Source organism: Stenella coeruleoalba (assembly GCF_951394435.1).
Source record: "Stenella coeruleoalba genome assembly, chromosome: 15".
Lineage (NCBI taxonomy): Eukaryota > Metazoa > Chordata > Mammalia > Artiodactyla > Delphinidae > Stenella > Stenella coeruleoalba.
The window spans coordinates 72,754,564-72,776,996 of NC_137161.1; the positions used below are offsets into that span (position 1 = coordinate 72,754,564).

Here is a 22,433-nt window from a genome sequence, read left to right on the forward strand (position 1 = left end):
CCCCAGAGGTGACCCCTCTGCCACCTTCAGCGGCTGGTTTCCATCCCAAGCACCCCTCCTGCCCCGGATGGGTCTCCCTTTTGCCCTTATTCTTTGCTAGAACCTCCTCTATGACTTGTTCCTGATCCCCAGTCCATGTGTTCCCCCCCACGTTGGGAGCACTTCATGGGCTTGTCAAGGCCCGAGCTGTGCCGGGACTTAGCAATTAGCAGGGAACGTGGTTGAATGAATGCAGGGAGGTGCACTGGTAAGTGGGGGTGGGCGGAGGTAGTGAGATGTACATACAGGGGACTCTTGATGGGGCCCAAACCCTGGGGGCACTGGGCAGGATGTCGTGGACCCTTGAACGGTACAAGTGTCATGTGTGTGTACTGGGGACACTGGAGGTGAACACTCTGGGGCACCATTCATCAGGGTATGTGTACGGGGGAGGCTCCGTGCAGGTACAGGATATGGCAGACAGACCCTGGATTCCCAGACTCCTGGACCCTTCCTCTGACCCTCACCCTCAGTCCTTCTTGCTCTGGGGGGAGGGGCAGCAGGGTCCAAGAGAGCTAGGGCTGAGGTGTCCAGCAGGTGTGTGCTGGGGATGCTGATTCCACTGGGGAGGTAACACACACCCAGCTGGCCACTCGACCTCCCCCGCCCTGGGGCAGGAATGAGGGACAGATGCCACATTATCAGGGATACATTTTCTGGGAGCCCAAGGCCTGACAGAGGCCCAGGAGGGAGAGGCCCGCTCCCTGGGGCTTCCCCCTCCCCCCCCACCCCCCCACCCCCACCCCCCGTCCCTCAGCCTGCCCCCAGCAATGCCACAAAGCCACGCATGTCTCTGTTTACACCTTTGTGGTCCACTGGCTCCCCCTGCCCTCAAGCATGCCAGGGCCCAAAATAGCTGGGCACTGAGGCCCAATTGTCTGAAGCCGCTGCAGTCTAGGTGGGTGGGGCACTCAGGAGGTTCTGGGTAAGGGAACAGAGCCGGTTGGGCCACATTCCAGCCCCACCAGGTAGGAAGTAGAGGGCTGGAGGGGGTGGGGGAGGTGAAGGGGAGGTGGCCCAGGGACCCAGGCCCCCTCAGCCCTGGATCAGGAGGGTCAGTAGCAGCAGGAAGAGAGCAGCTCGAGGGGAACCTGAGGCCCTGGCCATGTCAGGGGGACAGAGGTCGCCGCCTTCTGGGAGCCAGTGGGGGAAGCCACTGGGGGGCAGGAAATGCGCCTCCCCCACTGTCTGGGAGATCCAGGTCTCTTCGGGTCCGATGGCGGCAAATAGGTCCCTGCTGCCTCGAATAGCCATGCCCACGAGGACCCAAGAGCCTTCCTCAGTCTGGCACAGGAGCGGAGGTGCTGAGGTCACCTGCAGCATCAGAGCCAAGACCAAAAGGGTCTCTTACCCTTTCCTCCTGGTCCCCTGCACCTTCTAGGGCCCAGCCACAAAGCACAGCTTGCCTCCATCCTCAGGCATCTTGGCCCCTGGTCTCTCTCAAGGTTCAGCCAGGAAGCACTGCTTCTTCCTATCTGAGACCCAGCACCCAAGAATTCCAACCCTGCCCTCTCCCTGGTGTCCAGCTGCCCAGCACTGCCTCTCCCCTGCCTGGACCAGGATACCCAGGCTCCGTACCTCACACCTGTCCTCCTGCCCCTCTGCATACAGGACACAGAGAGTTCCAGGGGGCAGAATGCCCTGATAGAGGCAGTGACAGAGTCGTGGTGTCAAGATGGAGACAGCAGCAGCCACAGGGACTAGAGAGAGGAAGGAAGGTTGTCCCAGGGATTCTGGTATCCAGCCACTTCTCACCCCCAGGACCCAGGGCTCTCACCTCGGTCCTGGGGGTCCTTCCAGCCCAGCACCCAGCAGCTGGCCCCCAGGGGAGTACCCCCTGGGTGAAGGCAGATGGGCAAGGCTGATGGGGAGGGCTCCACCCGGGAGCTCAGCTCCAGGAGGGCCAGGGGGGGCCGAAGTCCCAGGTGCCGGGGCAGGCGGATGCTGATGACCAGCCGGGATACCTGGTGACTCTGTGGGAGGGGGCTGGCCCCAGCCCGGCCCAGGTACACTTCAATATAAGGCACTGTTGTAGAGCCCAGCCTGTTGGAACAAGGTCCAGTGTCATTTTCTGTTCCCCTCATTGCTGATAAAGTCCTTCCCAGTCCAGGGGAAAGGGTGGAATGAATCTCCAGGGTCATTCCACTAACTCCTTCATTCATTATTCCTCCTTCCAAATCTCTCTTTGTCTCAAAACACGTCGCAGCAATTACCCTGTGCTATAAAAGCCCTAAAGGGAGAACAAACCTCTACTGAAAGAGTCCTTTGGCCCATCTTCCAATTTTTCCCTCTTGCCAGGGAGATGGGTGAGACCCACCTGAGGATACAGTGAGTGGCTGCCAGGACCCAGCCTGGGGCCACGAGGATCCCAGTGCAGACTCGCTCTCCAGCTACATGCACCTCTGCCAGCCAGGGCCACAGGCCCCCCGTCAGAGCCGGCTCTGGCCGCAGTCCACAGGCTAGAGAGAGGAGGCGACTCCCTCAGTGGGGGCCCAACAGCTGACCCGCAAAGCCCCTACCATGGATCTAAGCACTCCCAGGAGCCCCTAAGCCCCAAAGGCACCTCCTCACCGCCATGCTCTGTGTGAGGGGGACAAGTTTGTGTCTCAGTCTCCTCCCCCTCAGGGCCCCAGTCCCAGGACAACTGGTCCTCCAGGTAGGCTCCCCGAGTCACATGGCTGATCCATGGGCCGTGGGTCTGCAGCGGATAGAAGGCTCTGGGACGCAGGCAGTCACTGGGTAAGTCTCTGATTCCAGCCAGGAACCAGGTCCCTTCTTCCCGGCATAGAAGGCTCCAATGAGAGTAGTTCTGCAGCGAGAGAGTGTGTGTGTTACCAGCCTCTAGGTGTGTGCCAGTTGATGAGAGGATGCCAAAGTCCTGGGGCTTTCCTAGACTCCACACTCTCGCGTACTCGGATAAACAAATCCCACCTCCTCCAAGCCAGGCTCCAACACAGATCTGTGTAATAAGTCGGCCCTCACTTTAGGATTCTCTTTAAACCTAGAGGTAGCGAAAAGGCCCGGCGGGTCTCGGGGCCCCTCCCCAAAGTCCTTCTGGGCCAAGCTTCGCCCCTAGCGCGTTCTGGCCCCGCCTTAACCCCGCCTCCGTCCCCAGATCACGGAGCCCAGTTCCTGTCTCTCTCAGGCCCCGCCCCCAGTCTGCCCCTCCCTCCTACTTAGACCCATGGGCCCCTCCCCGCCGCCGCTCACCCAGCAGCGGCCCGCCACCTCCTCCTCCTGGTAGGCGGGGCAGAGAGCTAGAGGCGGCTCTCCCGGTGGCGGCACTGACTCCCCCTGGCGGCCATACAGGCAATGACACCACCAGGCGCCCAACAGCTCCGCCTCAAGCAGCGAACCGGCTCCGGGCACTGGTTCTGGAAGAGAAAGGGAGGAGGCCTGCGCTGCGGTGGTGTCCGGCCCCGGCTCCGCCCCGCCCGGCCCGAGCCGGGTCCCTGCTCACCCGTGTGGCCCCAGCGAGCCAGGCGGCAGCGGCTCCCGGGCAGGAAATAGTGTTCTGGGTGGGGTAGGCACACTGGCCGCGGGGCCACGCTCAGGTTCACGGGCGCGCGCAGCTGCAGCAGCGCCAGGTTCGAGGCGTCGTCCCACGAGGCGTTCTCGTGCGGCACGAGGCGTGCCACCCGCTCCGCGCGCGGGCGCGAGGGCAGCATCACGCGCCAGTGGTCCAGGTCGCGGGGTGGGAGGTCTGAGCTGATGCGGCTGCGGGATGGGGAGACTGGGGACGTGGGCTGGATCCCACATGCTCACGTCTAAACCTCCACCCGTGGCTTAGACTCTGTATCTCCAGGCAGGATTCTGCATCCCGGACCTGAGACCTGTGCACTCAGACACCCCCCCACCCCAATCCTGGGTCGAATTCGTATTACCCCTCTATTCGCCCCAGAGAGACTAGGACCCGGATTTTTGAGCTGGATCATACACCTCCCAATGGCACCCCACTCCCCTACCCCTATCCTACCCAGGGGAAGGGCTGGGCCAGTTAGATAGTGTCTCAGACTGATGGGGGAAGGGGCAAGAATCTGCCTGAGACTGGGTTTTCACTCACCCTGGAAAGCAGCTGGCAGGTGCCAAGACCCAGCTTTCAGACACCAGTGCCCCATAGCAGGGTCTGGATCCTGGGACCATCACCTGGGCTTCCCAGGGCCAGGCCCCTGGCCTTGGGGCCTTCCCGCACTCTGAGGGGTGAGAGGCCTGAGTGAGGGGGCTTCCTGAACCCCAGGCAATTTCCACCTGAACTCAAATCTCCCAGATCCAGCTGACATCCAGGTGTCCTGCACCCCCTCACCTGGCAGGGCGATGGTACAGTTCTCATCCGTGGGCTCGGGGAGACCTGACTGGAGCTCCGGGGACTGGGTGGGAAAGGCAGGGCCAGGCTCTGAGCCCAACACCTGTTCCCTTATCCATGCCTCATAGGGAGCCACAGCAGTGAAGACTCCGGGGCGGTTCCTCCGTCCACAGCCAAAGCCAAAGCTGGTGATTCCCGCCTGGAACCATCGGCCACCTTCCTTGCAGACCAGGGGCCCCCCAGAGTCTCCCTGATGATAGATGACTTAGTGTCACGGGATCAGCCCAGAGACCCACCCGCTTATACCGGACCACCTCGCAAAGGTTCTACACCTCTTCTGGTTGGCCCTACATACAGCCACCTTCTCCTAGAAACATTTGTTGGCTGTGCCTTGTCCTCTGTAACCCCTACAACTCTAAACAGAAGAAAGCCTTGTAAAGTAGAAAGGCTGATGAGCAGTCAAAGCCAGGAGCACCAAGCTAACGCATTAAAGGCCATGCCAGAGAGGCCTGCAGGTCTCACTCAGAGCCAATGATTCTTGTTCAATAAATAGTTCAAACAAACGCTGTCTTTGATTTCTAAGTTGTTAGAATTCCTTGTTAAATTGTTAAAGTAAATCAGAGATGCCAGCATTCAGGAGGAAAAGGCTGTTGGAAATAGGCTATTAGAAAAGCAGCAAGAAGGGACAGTTTGAAGGCAAGTAAGGAGGAAGAACTACAAGGAACAGACAGTAAAACAAGGGTTCTGGGGCCATTTAATGCCGGGGCATTGTCCCTAAGATATCACTATATTCCAGGTTAGGCACCTCTGTGACCCCAGGAGGGTTACAAAGAAGGTGCAGAATCATCTAGAATTGTGCTGTCCAATATGGTAGACACTAGCCCCATGTGGCTATTTGAATTAATTAAAATTAAATAAAATTAAAATTCAATTCCTTGATCACACTAGCCACCTTTCAAATGTGCAGTAGCCAGTGTGGCTAGTGACTATCATATCAGACAGTGCAGATAGCAAAGATTTCCATCATCATAGGAAGTTTTATTTGACAGCACTGTTCTAGAGGAAGTTGAATTGTTGGCAGTCCTGTTCAAGAAGGCAGGGATTATGTCCCTAGGTCCTGGAACTTCATAACTGGGAAGGACCCTGAAAACCATCTAGCCTGAATCCCCATCACCACCATGCATGCTTGAGTGCCCTCAAAGCTCTGTGCCATTGCAGGAACATTTCTGGGGAAAATGGTGAAAATATATCATGTTTTGGCCTTCAGCAGGTTATCTGGAAAATTCCCTTCTGTGAAGGATTAATTCATTTTAAAAAATAACTATTTGTTGAGTATCTACTAAGTAATAGGTGCTGTGCTATAGGCTAGGATATGGGATAATAATATAATGATAATAATAATAGTAATAATAATAGCTAATACTTATTTAGCTCTTACTAAGGACCAGGCACTGTTCTAAATGTTTTTTACATGTACAAATTTATTTAGTTATCATAATGATTAATAAATCATATGATGATTTATTTAATCATCATAACCTCCAGAAAGTAACACTATCATCCCCATCTTCCAGATGAGAAAATCTGCACAGAGAGAAGTCAAATAACTTGGCCAAAGCTATACAGCTAATAAGTGGTGGCACTGAGCTTCTAACCAGGATAACACTCCAGAGTCTGGCATGTGACCACTGCGCTACACTGCCATCGATAACAGTGCCCATTTGTTGAGCCCCAAGTTCTGTCCATTTGTAATCTTCACATCAATCCCATCCACTGGCAATCTTGCCCTCTTTTTGCAGATGAGGTTCAGAAATATGAGCGAGATGGGATTTGTCTATTAATCATACTGCTTCCTATTGGTGAGGGCTCTGCCTGGCCCTTCAGGCAGGTGCAGGGGCCTCCCCTCACCTGGCAGGTGTCCTTGCGGCCCTCTGGGTAGCCAGCACACAGCATCCCTGGCAATAGCTGGAAAGTGAGATTGAAGGGACCAGGCCGGCTGTAGAGACACTGACAGGCAGCTTCTCCCAGCACCCTTAGCTCCACTTCTTGTAGCACCCAGGGGAGAGGCAGGGGGTCTGTCGGCAGAACCAGAGAAGAAATGCTGTGAGTCAGGAATGCAGCCCCCTGTTCCCCAGGGCTCAGCTTGGTCCCCTCCAGCTGCCTCCTGGACATCTTTGTCTCTGCGCCCACCACATCCCAAACCAATGTCCCCTCCCACTCCTCTCCGTTCTTCTTCCTACAGCCTCATCTCAGGAACGGCCCCATCAAGCGTCCAGTGCGGGCTGCCCTGCGGCCCCACCTGGTAGCCTCCACCTCGCCAATAACCCACCTCCTGAGACGCCCCCCCCCCGCCCCCGCCCCACTCACCGGCCTCCTGGACGTCCCCCCAGCCCGTGGCCCAGCAGGCGGTGCCGTGAGCGAAGCGGTGCGAGGCGCGGGGCAGGCAGACGGGCCGCACGGTGGGGCCCAGCCTGGCGGGAGAGGCCAGGCGCAGCAGGGCCACGTCGGCACCACTTTCCACGCCGCTGTAGTTGTCCGGTACCAGGATGGCGGCCACCGAGCGGACGTGCGCGCCGTCCAGGGGTCCGTCATAGGAGTGCACGCCCAGCACTACCGACCACTCGGCCGCGGGCTCCAAGGTCCCATTCCTAAGCCAAGGCCAAGGCCGGGGTGGGGTTAGGTGGACCGCATGGAGGGGGCAGGCCTCGTGGGGCTGGGGGCTTGGAACCAGGGAGAAGGGGGGGTCAGCGGGAAGCCAGGAGGGGCGGAATCCGATCCAGATTCGGGGCTGGGGCGATCGAGGTTGAGACAGACTCCTGAAAGGGGGAGGAGCGGTTGCGATTTGGAGGTGCTTGATGGGGGGCTTTGGAAAGGTGGAATTCAGACCCGGATATTTGGTGGAGTGGTGGGCGGAGTCTGCTGGCGGCCTCACCACACTCCGAACCTGGATACCCCGCAGAGCACTTAGCTTCAGGAGGGCGGGGAGGCGGGGGTAGCTGGGCTTCAATTTAGCCTTGAGTCCGCGGGACCCAGCTGCGGGGCGGGCTTGGCTTTTGAAAGAAAGGGGCTGGACGTGGGCGAATACTCACGTCACGAAACAGTGAGCGGCCGAGAGGACCCAGGAGGGGGCGATGAGGGAGCCCCCGCAGATGTGGCCCCCGCCCTGATGCAGGCTCACCTGCCACGGCCAGGTGCCCGGCTGCGAGTCTGAGCCCCCCATGATTCGGGCAGAGGGCTCAGGGCGACCGCAGTCTGCAATGGGATACCGTGGAGGTCATCACCTGCCCCTGTCCCCAAAGCCAGAGGCCCAGGTAACTCAGGGCAAAGCCCCACCCCCCAATCCACTTCAGTTTGCCCCCGAACAGGGAACAAAGAGAACCTGGGCACTTCTAAGTTTCTGATCATTTCCACCTCCCTCATTGCTTAGCCAGCTTTAACCTCCTTTAAGATCTGAGGACCAGCCCCCCACCCTTCCTTACCCAGATCTTCAGGTTCTTCTTTGGTAGGACTGAGAGCTGGGAGTCACAGGGTAAAAAGAGGAAGATATTGGTGACATCCAGCCCTTGACAGCGCCCAGCTGCCATCTTCCTACTTTCCTCTTCCCCAATTCCCTGCCCTCTCAGCCGCCCTGCCAGCACCCATGCTACCTCTCCCATCTTTTCTGCCTCTGTGGGTGATATTCACCTAGTCCAGCTGCCTTACCTGCGTCCTGGAAGGCTCCTGGGATGGGGCTTATGGCTGGAAAGATGGAGGCAGGAAGAGGCTGGAGACCTATTCTCACAACACGCCCTCCCTGACCCCCTCCCCGCAAACTTTACAGGTACTCCATCCCCCCATGGCACCCAGGCCTCCTTTCCTCCTCCTCTCATATGCTATTCCTTCCCCTCCCGACACCTCACTCCCACCTTCGCTGATGTCCTCCTCCCCTGCCTCCTCTGACACCCCACTCCCGAGGCAGACCCCTGGAGTCCTGCTTTCCAGCTCCCCAGATGTTAGAAGCCAGGCCCCTTACAACCATGCCCTGTCCCCTGAGGTTACCAAGGACGGCAAGTGGGAGAAGCAGGTGCTGGGACATGGTACATTTGAGTCAGCTGGAGGCACAGAGATGGGTGAAGATCTGCTCCCTGCCACAGCTCTGTCTGCCTAGGCAGCCCGTGACTCCTGATGGTCCCAGGGACAGCCCCACCCTCCCTGGCTGGAGCCCATCTCTGGGAATCTGAGTGGATCTGGGGCTAGAAGGAGGAAGTAGGGAGCCTAAGTCCCCACCCAGAGCCCTGTGCGCGTCTCAGGTCTCTAGGGGCCCGGTGTGGGTGTTGGGGGCAGGTGTCCTCGCTCCAGGACACTTACTGGGTGGGAGAACCCGCAAAGGCGGAAGGAGAGGACAGCCAGGGGCTGGGAGGCCAAAGTTCTGGGTCCTTGGTGAGGCAGGGCTGCAGGTCAGCAGTGGCCCTTGGGACAGAGAAAGTGGCCCCTCAGTGGCGTGACTCACCTGAGACTTCATCTCTCTTTGGGGTGTGGCTACCCCAATGGCTTGGCCTTTTCTTCTCACACAGCTCTGGTTACTGGAGTCGCTGGCCAGGTCTGGGACGGGAGCCCTAGGGAATTCGATCCCATCCCAACAAAAGGATCACAGATTCCGGCAGGTTGGGCAGGACATAGGATTCTGGGAGGGGGCTGGGCAGGCTGGTAAGGCCGAGAAAGACTCCACCCTTCTTTGTGTTAGCGTAAGTACTCTCAGGTGTTTTGCCACTTACTCTGTGTGACCTTAGGAAAGTCACTCAACCCATCAGTATATTCAGTAGGAGTCTACTTAAGAAATATGGTGCCTCGAAGAGGAATTGAGGAGAGTTTAATGAAGGAACTATTGACAGAGGTGTAGGCAGGGAACAGGGAAACTGACAGGGATGGTGAAGCGTCCGGGGGCTAGCAGTAACAGAGAGCCCTGCCTGAAGAGGCAAAGAGAGGGAGCAGATACTGGAACGGGAAAGAGAGAGCTGGGCTGTAGGAGAGGGCCAGCCAACAGGAGTGCCTTCAATGGAGGAAGGCAACCTTTATCAACCTGTGGCTCAGCAGGGAGGGAGCTGGGAAAGAAAAGTCCCTATCTCACTCTTCTCCTACTCTCTGATCGCCTGCCAGCTCCTCCCATCATCTGAAACCTACCAGAAGTCAGAGTGCAAGGGAGCCCATGATGTGGTCCATAAAGGTCACCCTCTGGGGGAACAGATCAGGATAGAGAAGTGTGGGGAATAGAAATGGAGGGTCAAACAAAAAGTATCCACACAAATATATCTATTTTCTTATCAATAACATAAGCTAATAATAACAATACTCTATTAGTCCAGTTTCCCTAGAAAACAGAGGCCTAGGCAAAACCTACATGCTGTTTCCTTTTTGGGAAGTACAATCGCAGGGCAGCAAGAGTAAAGGAAAATGAGAAGTGATCAGGGAGAGAGGAAATGCAAACACAGAGACCCAACTATTGATTGATAATCTTGTTAACTTTAGCTAGTCCGTGGCAGGAAATGAAGGTCAACGTGGTGGTGTGAATGTTACTAAAGGGAAACCTCACTGAAATGGAGTTGGGAGGCCAGAAGGGGGAGCTCTCACGCACATACTACTTGATGTCAATAGAGTTCCCAACTGGAAGAGACATCGCTTTGCATCTCCAGCAGGAAGTGACACTACTTTTCTACCCCCAGCAGGAGGAAGAAAGATTTTTTCCCTGCCTGGCAGCAGCTCAGCCAATGAGAGACTGTCTCAGACAGTGAAAAGCCACTATACTTTGAACTCCCAGTTTCTTCGAAAGGACTTTTTGTTTATAACAGCCCCTCTCAACTTCCCCCTCTCTATAAGAGTTAACTCTCCTTTGCGTTACCTGGCTTGCATGTGGTTTGCCATAGTTGCATGTCCCGAATGGCAAATCTTTGTTGCTCCCGAATAAACCCATTTTCCTGGTAAAATAACTGGTTGTTCTATTGTTTTAGGATAACAACTTCAGACTTGTTAACACAATCCTTGGGTTTCTAAGTCTCCCCCGGCACTTATTTGTAGGCATTTGTCCCTCCAAAGATAAAGAACCAGTCATTTATTCAACAAACACTCAGAAAAATGAGGTATGGGCAAAAAGAAGGTAGGAAGGAGAGGGTGTAGAGAGTGGCTAATGCAAAGCATGCACGCCACGAAGACCCTCACCTACAAACTGCTTCCTCCAATTCAGCACTTAAGTGTTTTGGTCTCAGGACCTCCTTAGAAATTTTAAAAATTATTGAGGAATCTGAAGAGGTTTCGCTTATGTGCCTTATATCTATCAATATTGACTGCATTTGAAATTAAAACTGAAAAATACTTGAAATACATATTAATTCATTAAAAAGAAATTCAGTATGTTAATGTAAATAACATATTTTTATGAAAAACAGCTACATTTCCAAAACCAAAGAAAAGGTGAGAAGAGTGGCATTGTTTTACACTTTTGCAAACCTTTTTTAGTGTCTCGATTGATAGAATACAGCTGGATTCTCATATCTGCTTTTGCATCCAGTCTATTGGGACATCATGTGTCAAGAATCCTTTGGAGGGCTTCCCTGGTAGCACAGTGGTTAAGAATCCACCTGCCGAGGCAGAGGACACGGGTTCGAGCCCTGGTCCGGGAAGATTCCACATGTCGCGAAACAACTAAGCCCGTGCACCACAACTACTGAGCCTGTGTTCTAGAGCCCGCGAGCCACAACTACTGAGCCCGCGTGCCTAGAGCCCGTGCTCCGCAACAAGAGAAGCCACCGCAATAAGCCCGCACACCACAATGAAGAGTAGCCCCCGCTCGCTGCAACTAAAGAAAGCCCGCGTGCAGCAACGAAGACCCAACGCAGCCAAAAATAAATTTAAAAAAAGAAAAAGAAAAAAAAAGAACCGCCATTAAAAAAGAATCCTTTGGAAACCTACATTGTACACTTGACGTCATGAAAATAGTTTTGCCCTTGAGCACCTCTTGAAAGGGTCTTGGGGCTCCTCCAGGGGTTCCCAGGCCATATTTGAGAATTGCTGCTCAAGACAATAATTCTTACCCTTTCCCCAACCCAAAAGACCTTTCTAAATAGGACAGGGGCTCCCCAAAGCAATGCATCTTGTGGGAGCAAGAGGGAACACTTTCTTCTAGGGAGACAGATTGGAATTTCTGAGGGAGTGCAAGTGCAGTTTTCAAAAGCTGCCCTGGTGATTCTGATAGTTGCTCCACGCCGATATGCTCTTGCTTAAGAATCACTGCTCTAAGTTTTCTAATAGCCAACACAGAGGGAAACCCAAGCAGGAGTCTCTCTTCCAGGTACTAGGACAGAAAATAAATTTCTCCTGAAGGTACTCGTGGAAACGACGCTTCGGTGTAATGAAATCTTCCTCAACAGTATCATTGTGCCAAAAACAGCAAAGAGGGACTCCCCTGGTGGTCCAGTGGTTAAGACTCCACGCTTCCAATGCAGGGAGCGTGGGTTCGTTTCCTGGCTGGGGAACTAAGATCCCATATGCCGTGGGGCAGCAAAACAAACAAACAAAACAAAAAACAAAACAGCTAGGAGTTTCATAAGGTTGACTTTTTTTTTTTTTTTTTTGCAATATGCGGGCCTCTCACTGTTGTGGCCTCTCCCGTTGCAGAGCACAGGCTCCGGACGCACAGGCTCAGCAGCCATGGCTCACGGGCCCAGCCACTCCACGGCACGCGGGATCTTCGTGGACCGGGGCACGAACCTGCGTCCCCTGGATCGGCAGGCGGACTCTCAACCACTGCGCCACCAGGGAAGCCCCATAAGGTTGACTTTTATAGAGCTGCTGAATGTCAGCCCATAACACCATAATCAAACATCGTCAATAAAATAATTATATGGGGATGCCTTTGGGTAAGAGAGGCAGTGCATGGACACACAGTTCACTGTTGATCTGTTTGGTGGAAGGGGAAATTATAGATCAACTAGTGTATTAGTTTTCTATCACCGACATAGCAAAATATCATACATTTAGTCACTTAAAACAACACACTTATTACCTTACAATTTTGAGGGTTAGAATTCTGACATGAGTCTCCCTGGGCTAAAATCACGGTGTCAGCAGGGCTGAGTTCCTTCCTCGAGGCTCTAAGGGAGAATCCATTTGCTTGTCTTTTCCAGCTTTCGGAGGCTGCTCTCATGGCTCGTGGCTCCTTTCCTCCATCTTTAGCACCAACAATGTTGCATCTCTCTGACCCTTTTCTGTCTTCACATCTTCCTCTCTGGCCAAAACCAGAAAAAGTTCTCTGAGTTTAAGGATTCATGTGATTTGCGAGGATGTGGAGAAAAGGGACACCTTGAGGACTGTTGGTGGGAATGTAAATTGGTGCAGCCACTATGGAGAACAGTATGGAGGTTCCTCAAAAAATTAAAAATAAAGCTACCATATGATCCAGCAATTCTACTCCTGGGTATTTATCTAATTAGAGAAGATATATACACCTTATGCTCGTTGCAGCATTATTTACAATAGCCAAGATGTGCAAGAAACACAAGTGCCCATCAATAGATGAATGGATAAAGAAGATGTGCATATATACAATGGAATATTATTCAGCCATAAAAGAGAATGAAATCTTGCCATTTGCGACAACGTCTTAGGATGGACCTAAGAGGACATTACTCTTAGTGAAATAAGTCAGACAGAGAAAGACAAATACCATATGACTTCACTTACATATGGACTCTAAAAAACAAAATAAATGAGCAAACATAACTAAACAGAGACAGAGAACAAACAAGTGATTGCCAGAGGGGAGAGAGGTGGGAGGAGGAAAGAAATAGGTGAGGGAGATTAGAGGTACAAACTTCCAGCTGCAAAATAAATGAGTCACAGGGATGAAATGTGTGGTGTGGGGAATATAGTTAATAACTATGTAATATCTTTGTATGGTGACATATTGGAACTAGACTTCTAGTGGTGATCATTTTGAAATGTACAGAAATACCAAATCACTATGTTGTGTACCAGGAACTAACATAGTGTTGTAGGTCAATTATACTTCAAAAACAAACCAACAGGGACTTCCCTCATGGCACAGTGGTTAAGAATCCGCCTGCCAATGCAGGAGACATGGGTTCAAGCCCTGGTCCGGGAAGATCCCACATGCTGTGGAGCAACTAAGCCCGTGCGCCACAACTACTGAGCCTGCGCTCTAGAACCCACGAGCCACAACTACTGAAGCCTGTGTGCCTAGAGCCCGTGCTCTGCAACAAGAGAAGCCACCACAATGAGAAGCCCGCGCACCACAACGAAAAGTAGCCCCTGCTCACCGCAACTAGAGAAAGCCCGTGCGCAGCAACGAAGACCCAACGTAGCCAAAAATAAAATAAATACATTTATAAAAACAATGATATGAATGAACTTGTATACAAAACAGAAGCAGACTCACAGACACAGATAACAAACATGGTTACCAAAGGGGAAGGGGCGGCAGGGGGCGGGAGGGATAAATTAGCAGTTTGGGATTAACATATACACACTACTATATATAAAATAGATAAACAGCAAGGACCCACTGTGTAGCACAGGAAACTATACTCAATATTGTGTAGTAACCTATAAGGGAAAAGAATTTGAAAAACGGAATCACTTTGTCATACACCTGAAACTAACACAACATTGTAAATTAACTATACTTCAATAAATAAATAATAAATAAATAAATGAACTTCGAATAAATAAATAAAACAGAACCCCTTTTATTATCTCTCTTTGTTGTGAGGGGTGACTGGGCTCCGCTGGGTTGTTCTGCTGCTGATCCAGCTTGGGGTCTGTCATGGGGTTGCAGTCGGATGCAGCTGGGGCTGGAAATTTCTGGATGTTCACCTCGGATGGCTGGGTCTCTCTCCTTCTCCACGTAATGTCAAGGTCTCTCCTCTCCATGTAGTCACTCTACATGGTCTCTCCAGCACGGCAGCTGGACTTCTTACTGGCGGCGCAGAAGTTCCCAAGAACCCTAGAGCAGACGCTGCCATGCCTTCCTGGGGCTTAGGCCTGGACTGGCACAGCCCCACTGCTGCAGCATTCTATTGGTTAAAAAGAGTCACAACCTAGTGCAGATTTCAGTGAGAAGGGGATTACAAAGGGTATGAATACTAGAAGGCATGCTTCCTTGAGGGGGTCATCTTTGGAGCTGACCTACCACAGACTCTCAGGTACTTCAAAAAAAGAGGCTACCCAACAGCCAATATGCATATGAAAAGCTGTGCAAGATGACTTGAGAGAAATGAAAATGTAAACCATCAAAAGCTTCCACCAAACACCCACCAGAATGGCTAAAATTTTAAAAGCTGTCGACGCCAAATGTTGGTGAAGAGGTAGAGTGAGTGAAATTCTCATACACTGCTGAGGGGTGGGGAGGGTGGGTAGAAAATTGTTTGGTAGTATTCACTAAAGCTGAACATATACCTATACCATGACCCAATAACAATATTCCTATGATTAGACGCAAGAGAAATGAGTGCACCGAAAGACATGAGTCTAACAAAGTGTCTGTTGAAGCTTTATTCATAAGAGCCAACACCCAGAAACAACATTAATGCCTAGTAACAGGAAAATTGATAAATCAATTGTAATATATTCATACAATGGAATACTATGCAGCAATAAAAAAGGATGAATTACTGACATGTACACCCACACGGATGGATCTCACAGAAAATGTTCAACAAATATAAGTATCCTAAATGTATGATTCCAATTATATACAATTCAAGAACAAAACTAATCAACGAATATAGAAGTCAGAATAGTGGTGACCTCTGGTGGAAGTAGTGACTGGGAACAGCACAAAAATACTTGTTGGAGTGCAGGAAAGTTCTATATCTTGATCTAGGTGGTGGCTACTCAGGTGTATACAAATTCAGAACTTCATTGAGATTTAAGATTAGCACACTTTGTGAACTTTTACTGTGTGGTCGTTACGCCTGAATAAAAAGAGACAAAGCACATTTTGCAATTAAGTGGACTCCAGGGTCAATTAAGGAAAAACAACTGAGCCAGCTCCAAAAATTCTTTCCTAGACCACAAGCTTTGGTAAAAGGTGGAGCATTCCATCAGATACACCAGAGCAGGCATGTTATGTAGTTTCTGAAAGTTTAGCCAAAAGAATGAAGCCCTTTAGTGATTGGAGAAACAATAAAAGCACACTTAAGCAAAGTTGTTGATACTACATTCCTGATAAAAAAGATAATTTCTTTTAAAAAAAATTGGTAACAAGTTACTTTTTTTTCTGAATTGAGCTTCTCACTAAAAAGGTTGATTATCACTGACCTAGAAAAAAAGACATTCTTGAGATAATCGTTAAAAAATATTGTTTCTCCCAGCCAAGCTTTTGAAAGGTGCTGAGCAGAGGGGGCAGGAGATTGTTTCCACAGGTTAAGGTCAGGGCCACATATACTCCTTGTGACTAAGCTGGACAGTGATGCATCTTCTTGTGAAAAGATTTGAAGAAATTGGAAAAGGATCTGGGGTGTCTGCTCTAACGCACGGCAGAAGGGTGTCATCACAGAGCAAGGCTGCAAACATTTTAGTTTGGAAAACTGTTAAAATTGGATGTAACCCCTGGTAAGGTTGTCAGGTAAAATAGACGATGTTCAGTTAAATCTGAATTTCAGATAATCAATGAACAAGTTTTTTGTATAACTATGTCCCACGCAATATTTGGGAAATAATTATTCGTGTTTATCTGAAATTCAGAGTTAATTTGGCATCCTGCATTTTTATTTGCTAAACTTGGCAACCCTGTTCCCTTGGCTATAACATTGCCTTGCTAAGTTATTGTGTTGTTGTCTCTCGCTTGGAAGAAGACTTTCTGGAGTGTGCTCCAAAATAACTTGAGGTGGGGTCTAAAATGCGCACGCCACGTAACTCGGTGCAGTGTCCCTCTGAGTGGGAATATTTGAGAGACCATTGATAAAAGTTGACATATTTGACTCCACTCTGTACCAGAAGCCAAGTTGACTGGTACGGTCAAGATGTCGTCTGAAGCTCCCACTTGTGGCAGGAAAGAGTAACTGCTCCTCTTTCCATATCACTCCACCAGACACTCCCATCCCCTGCCTCTATCACCTGGTCTCCAGGGACCATGCTGGCGCAAGGTCACCACCTGGGCCTCCCTTCCTTTCCTCCAATACATCCCCCACGCAGCTGAGGCACACTGGAGACAGAAATTGCCCCAGGACTCAGCGCTTTGGTCTCAAATGAGCAGCCCTACTTCAAGAGGACTCATTTTAGTGAGGCGCAGTCTATGCCACGTGGAGGGTGGTTCTTGAGAGAAAGAGGAAACGATCTGTGTTGGGGTCTGGGAGAGAGACCTCTGCCTCTGAGGAGAGCAGCTGTGGACAGGTGTGGCTGAGCCTGGTTTAGCCCCTGGGGGTAAGAGAGGGAGTCAGGAGATGATTGCGGTTGGGGTGAGGGCAAGATTTTTGAGAAGCAACTGTGGCAACAAGGCCCTGACTTGGAGGCCTGAGCTCAGGAAGCCTTCTAGACCCCTCTGTAAAGATGGGGGATGAAGCATGGTGGGCCTTGGGTACTCATACCATAGCAGATATTTCTCCTGTAAGCTGTTTGCGTTTTCTGAATTCTAAGCATCTAAAATGAGAGCGTGTATGAGGAGGGAAGCTGTAGATTACAGAAACCCACTCAGATTATATTAATAAAAAACAGGGGCTTCCCTGGTGGTGCAGTGGTTGAGAGTCTGCCTGCCGATGCAGGGGACACGGGTTCGTGCCCCAGTCCGGGAAGATCCCACATGCCACGGAGCGGCTGGGCCCATGAGCCATGGCCGCTGAGCCTGCGCATCTGGAGCCTGTGCTCTGCAACGGGAGAGGCCACAACAGTGAGAGGCCCACGTACCACTAAAAACAAACAAACAAAAAAACAGGCACATTATTTCAGGTTTCCCCTTATAAAAAATTAATAAACAGAAAACTCAATTAAATAGAGTTGGGAGACCAGAAGGGTCTACAACAGGAAACAGAGCCCAACAGCAAGAAAAAAGACTCCTTTTCTGGCAAAGACTTAGCTAATGAAAACCCATGGACTCTGTTCACTATAGCCCTCCCAACTTCCTTTTCCCCTCTATAAAAGAATTCTGCTTCCCCTGCTGTACAGGGACTTGCATGTGGCTTGAATTCCCTGCTGATTCTGAATAAACCCATCTTTGCTGGAAAAATAACTGGAAGTCTTTTTATTTTAGGTCAACATTTTGGTGGCCCATACAGAGACCAGAGAAGATCCCTGAAGGCTCTGGGGCTGGTGAGCAGACAGGTGTGGTACTCACAATTGAGCCCATTTTCACTCAGTGCTTTCTCACCAACCCTGGAGTTTGAAGGTGCATCTTTCTCCTGGATTGGAGCTCACACCCTCTTTGCATTTGAAGCTTTCCAGGATTTATTCAGGGTTTATTTTTAGGTTTTGTCTTTTGAGTTAAGGCCTTGTTCTGCATGTGAGTACTCATTTGATACTTCAGTCTGATTTTGAGATCAGACTGTTTCAACCAAAGCTGGCTGAAAATGCCTTTGGCCCATTCCTTTGGGAAGAGGGGCTGCTTCACTTAAACTGTGCCAGTTTTGCCACCTTTGGTCTATTCCTTTGGAATAAACTATTCTCTGGAAACTGGCTGAAAAAGTCTTTGGCCTGGCTCCTCTGGGTCCAAGCTGTTTCCTTAGGATTAGCTGATATTAGCTTGCAAGCTGTCTGAATTGAACTGTTTGAAGCTGGAAGCTGTTGAAGCTGTTTGAAAATTTTTCTTTTACTCTAGAGAAAAACTTCTGAGAAATGGGATCCAGGTTACCTAAATATTTTGAGAATGCCCCACATCTAGGGACTCTAGCCGATTTTATGTTTCAAAACTGCAGTTCTTCCTCATAATCATTTCTAACTAAACTGACCAACTTGAAGAAAGGCAATTTAGAATATTGATGGCCATGATGGGGAAATTTGGAAATCCCCAAACTTAATTTCCTTAAAGCCAAATTGGACTACAATAGCTCAAACATTTTCAGAACTGAGTGGAATGCTTTTTTTTTTTTTTTTTTTTTTAACGGAACGTGGGCCTCTCACTGTTGTGGCCTCTCCCGTTGCGGATCACAGACTCTGGATGCGCAGGCTCAGTGGCCATGGCACACGGGCCCAGCCGCTCCGTGGCATGTGGGATCTTCCCGGACCGGGGCACGAACCCGTGTCCCCTGCATCGGCAGGTGGACTCTCAACCACTGCGCCACCAGGGAAGCCCTGGAATGCTTATTTTGATTGATCTTTTGAGGCTTCCCAACATTATCTGGAGTCTAAATTGCTTCTCTGCAAAATAAGATTTTAAGGTTAACTGAGGCCAACAAATGATTAAAGAAAGAAAACATGTTTCCGGAAGCCTCAGGCTCTTCTTCCTTGGCTTCTTTGTCTCAGGCGCCACCTCTGGTGTCATCTTGTCTCTGTCTATGGGGTCATCTTCCTCTTTCCCTCCTACACCACCTAGGCCTCCTCTATACCCTCAGTTCCCCAGTACCAATTCTCTCCTTTTCTATGAAAATCTCCTTGCTCCCTTTTCTTCTGAACTTCTTTTCTATGAAAATCTCCTTGCTCCCTTTTCCTCTGAACTTGTCAGAATCTGTCCCTTTAAAGTTAAGTCTTCTGAGGATTCAGAGGCTAAACCTTTAATAGCTTATACTCTCTGGACTAAAGCTGAACTGCAAGCCAGAGTCAAAGATTTTCCCAAAGTAACTGAAGTTTCTCACAGATTTGCTGAGAAATTTAACAAAGTCACTCAGATTTATTAACCTGCTTTCTCTGACTTATCAGCATTTTTTTTTTTTTTTGGCTGTGCCACACAGCTTGTGGGATCTTAGTTCCCCAACCAGGGATCGAACCTGGGCCCTGGCAGTGAAAGTGCTGAGTCCTAACAATTGGACAGCCAGGAGATTCCCTTTATCAGCCATTTTCTATACCTGTCAGTGAAGGCCAGGCCCAGCATTGGATGAAAATTGAAAATAATTAGAAAAATCCTGACAGATCTCTAGAATTACAACTGGGAGACCAGCCTGCTAATTTATTGTATGATCAGGCTCATACAGTCGCTAGGTGACTCAATAGGGAAATTTGAAAGTCTGTTGATTGGAACAAAATTCAACCTTGCACACAAAAATCAGATGAACCTGTTCATGGCTACTTCAATGGGTTTCAAATTATTTGAAAAAAAGATGGCCCTTCCTTTAGATGTTGATTCCACCCAGGTAGATTTTAGCTCTATATTTGTTAATGAGCTGAGCTGGGAACTTTCCCTTTTAGTTAAAAGGACCAGAATGGAATGGGAAACTATGTCCACTTCAGATTTAAGGGAGACCGCCAAAATTCTTAATTTTCAACTCCAGCAAATGAAATCTCCTAAATGAAGCCCAAACCCTCCTAGTTTCTGCTATTATTGCAAAGAGACAGGACATTGGAAAAAAAGATTGTTACAAATTTAAGTGCTTTAGATGTCTTCAGCCCTTTAAGCAGTCTTTCCAACGTCCTCTTAATTCTCAAAATGTTGAGGCTCCAAGGATCTACAGGGGCTCTTCCCAAACTTCCCTTTTAATCAGTTTGGAGAAACATTTCTCCAGATTGCGGACAAATTTCTTCCGGTCCTAGCCAACACCAGAGCTACTCTTGACCCCACAATTATAAAACAGCCCCTGCCTCAGAGTGCTAACACAGTTCAAATAGTGAGGATCTCTAATGAACCTCAAGAGGTTCCTGCCTCAGGGGCCTCCCTGGTGGTCCAGTGATTAAGACTCCATGCTTCCACTGCAGGGGCGTAGGTTCAATCCCTGGTAGGGGAACTAAGATCCCACATGTCACACAGCTAAAAAAAAAAAAGAGGGGTGTTTCTGTCTCTGAATCTATTTATTTTGTTTAGGCCCTTTGAGAGATACACACCCTTTTTTTAATTTTTTTTTTTTTTTTTTTTTTTTTTTTGCGGTACGTGGGCCTCTCACTGTTGTGGTCTCCCATTGCGGAGCACAGGCTCCGAACGCGCAGGCTCAGCGGCCATGGCTCACGGGCCCAGCCGCTCCGCGGCATGTGGGATCTTCCCGGACCGGGGCACGAACCCGTGTCCCCTGCATCGGCAGGCGGACTCTCAACCACTGCGCCACCAGGGAAGCCCTACACACCCTTTTATACTTAGTTCCTCTGCTCTTACCCATTTATTAGGCTGAGACTTCTTAGAGAAGCATCATTCAAGAATTTCTTTCTCTCAAAAGGAGGAAATAATTTCAATCAAAGTAACCAACCAGGTGAACAAAATGACCCTTTGACATTCTTTATGCCTTCCATCTCTGACAGTACTAGAGCTGATTCTGGAAACACTAATCATTTGTCCCTACTGAATCAGTTACCACCTTTCTTATGGGAAAAAATCTCCAAATGATGCTGGCAAAAGTCAAAGCACACCTCCCATCAAAATTCAAATAGAGGGCTTCCTTGGTGGCGCAGTGGTTAAGAATCCGCCTGCCAATGCAGGGGACACGGGTTTGAGCCCTGGTCTGGGAAGATCCCACATGCCGCGGAGCAACTAAGCCCATGCACCACAACTACTGAGCCCGAGTGCTATAACCACTGAAGCTCACTCGCCTAGAGCCTGTGCTCCACAACAAGAGAAGACACCGCAATGAGAAGCCCGCGCACCACAATGAAGAGTAGCCCCTGCTCGCCACAACTAGAGAAAGCCTGCGAGCACCAACGAAGATCCAACATAGCCAAAAATAAAAATAAATAAAATAATAATAAAATAAATTAAAAAAAATTCTAATAGATTCCTCAAAACCTCTTCTCAGAATTAATCAATACCCTGTAAGTCAAGAAGCCCTTCAAGGCATAAATTCTATAACAGAAGATTACGAGGTTCCAGACCTCATTATCCCTTGTATTAGCCCCTGTAACACTCCCAGTTTTACCAGTGAGAAAACCTGAGGGCCAAGGGTGGAGGTTGGTCCAGGACCTCCAATAAACAACATTGACAATACACATCCCTGGACACCCTGTCATTCCTAACTCTCATATGTGACTAACACCCATTCCCGGGAAGCTAATTCTTTACTGTAATTGATTTACAGGAAAGAAATGTAGTGCATTCTTTAGTATTCCAGCTGATGAAGCTAGCCAATACCTTTTAGCCTTCACTTGGGAAGAAAAACAACTCACTTGGACAGTAAGTCTTCAAGGTTTTACTGAGAGTCCCTACTTCTTGCAGATCCTGAGGGCTGATCTATATGATATAAAGTTCCCTGGAGGTTTTATTTTGTTGTAACATGTGGATGATTTGCTTCTTTGCTCTTCTTTTCAAGCCTCCTCACAGGAAGACAACATCCACTCGCTAAAGCTTTTAGCCTTAAAGGGACATAAATTCACCAAAGAAAAATTATGGTTCGCCCAAACCCAGGTTCAATATTTAGGGCATTTGATAAGAGAACAAAGGCTACACTTGGATCCAGATAGGACTCATTGTGTCCTACGTTTCCCCAAACCCAAAACTAAGAGTTAACTGGGAGGTTTTCTTGGGCTAGTTGGTAATTGCTGAAACTGGATTCCAAATTTTTCTCTTATGGCCAAACCTCTGTATGTTTTAGTCAACAATAATAACCCTGACCCAATTTTGAGCCAGACAACATAGACTTCAAGGCCTTAAAAGGAGAGTTTGATGAACATACCTGACCTTGGGAATCCCAATGCTCAGATTCACCTTTTCCTTTTCGTATATGAAAAGGAAGGGAAAAGAGAGCACTTGGGCTACTCACCCGAAAATACAAGGACCTCCATCGATCCATAGGGTGTTATAGCCAGTAACTGGACCCAATGGCACACGGATACGCCCCTTACCTTAGAGCCATTATAGCCACTGCCCTTTTGGTTATGACCACTGAGAAAATCCTTGTGAGATCCCCTTTACCCATTTCTGTACCTCATGCAATAGAAGTTTTCCTGAATTTTCACCACACTCAATAGTTCTCAGTCAGCCACCTCACCTCCTATGAAGTCCTTGTGTTAACTGCTCCTCACATAACCCTTTTTTGTT

At 49.7% G+C, this 22,433-nt stretch overlaps 1 protein-coding gene across 1 annotated transcript; it reads right to left on the bottom strand.

The window, feature by feature from the left end:
• Positions 1 to 887: 887 nt before the first annotated feature.
• On the bottom strand, positions 888 to 8,417 carry PRSS36 (serine protease 36; the record flags this gene model as incomplete). The annotated part of the gene is made up of 15 exons (XM_079946344.1): positions 888 to 1,353; positions 1,618 to 1,739; positions 1,817 to 2,082; positions 2,357 to 2,498; positions 2,611 to 2,848; positions 3,250 to 3,413; positions 3,500 to 3,756; positions 4,103 to 4,232; positions 4,343 to 4,592; positions 6,251 to 6,417; positions 6,710 to 6,990; positions 7,432 to 7,594; positions 7,822 to 7,857; positions 8,045 to 8,113; positions 8,381 to 8,417. 15 exons carry the CDS (start codon positions 8,415 to 8,417, stop codon positions 1,075 to 1,077), a joined length of 2,601 nt encoding a protein of 866 aa, XP_079802470.1. The 3' UTR covers positions 888 to 1,074.
• Positions 8,418 to 22,433: the final 14,016 nt, after the last annotated feature.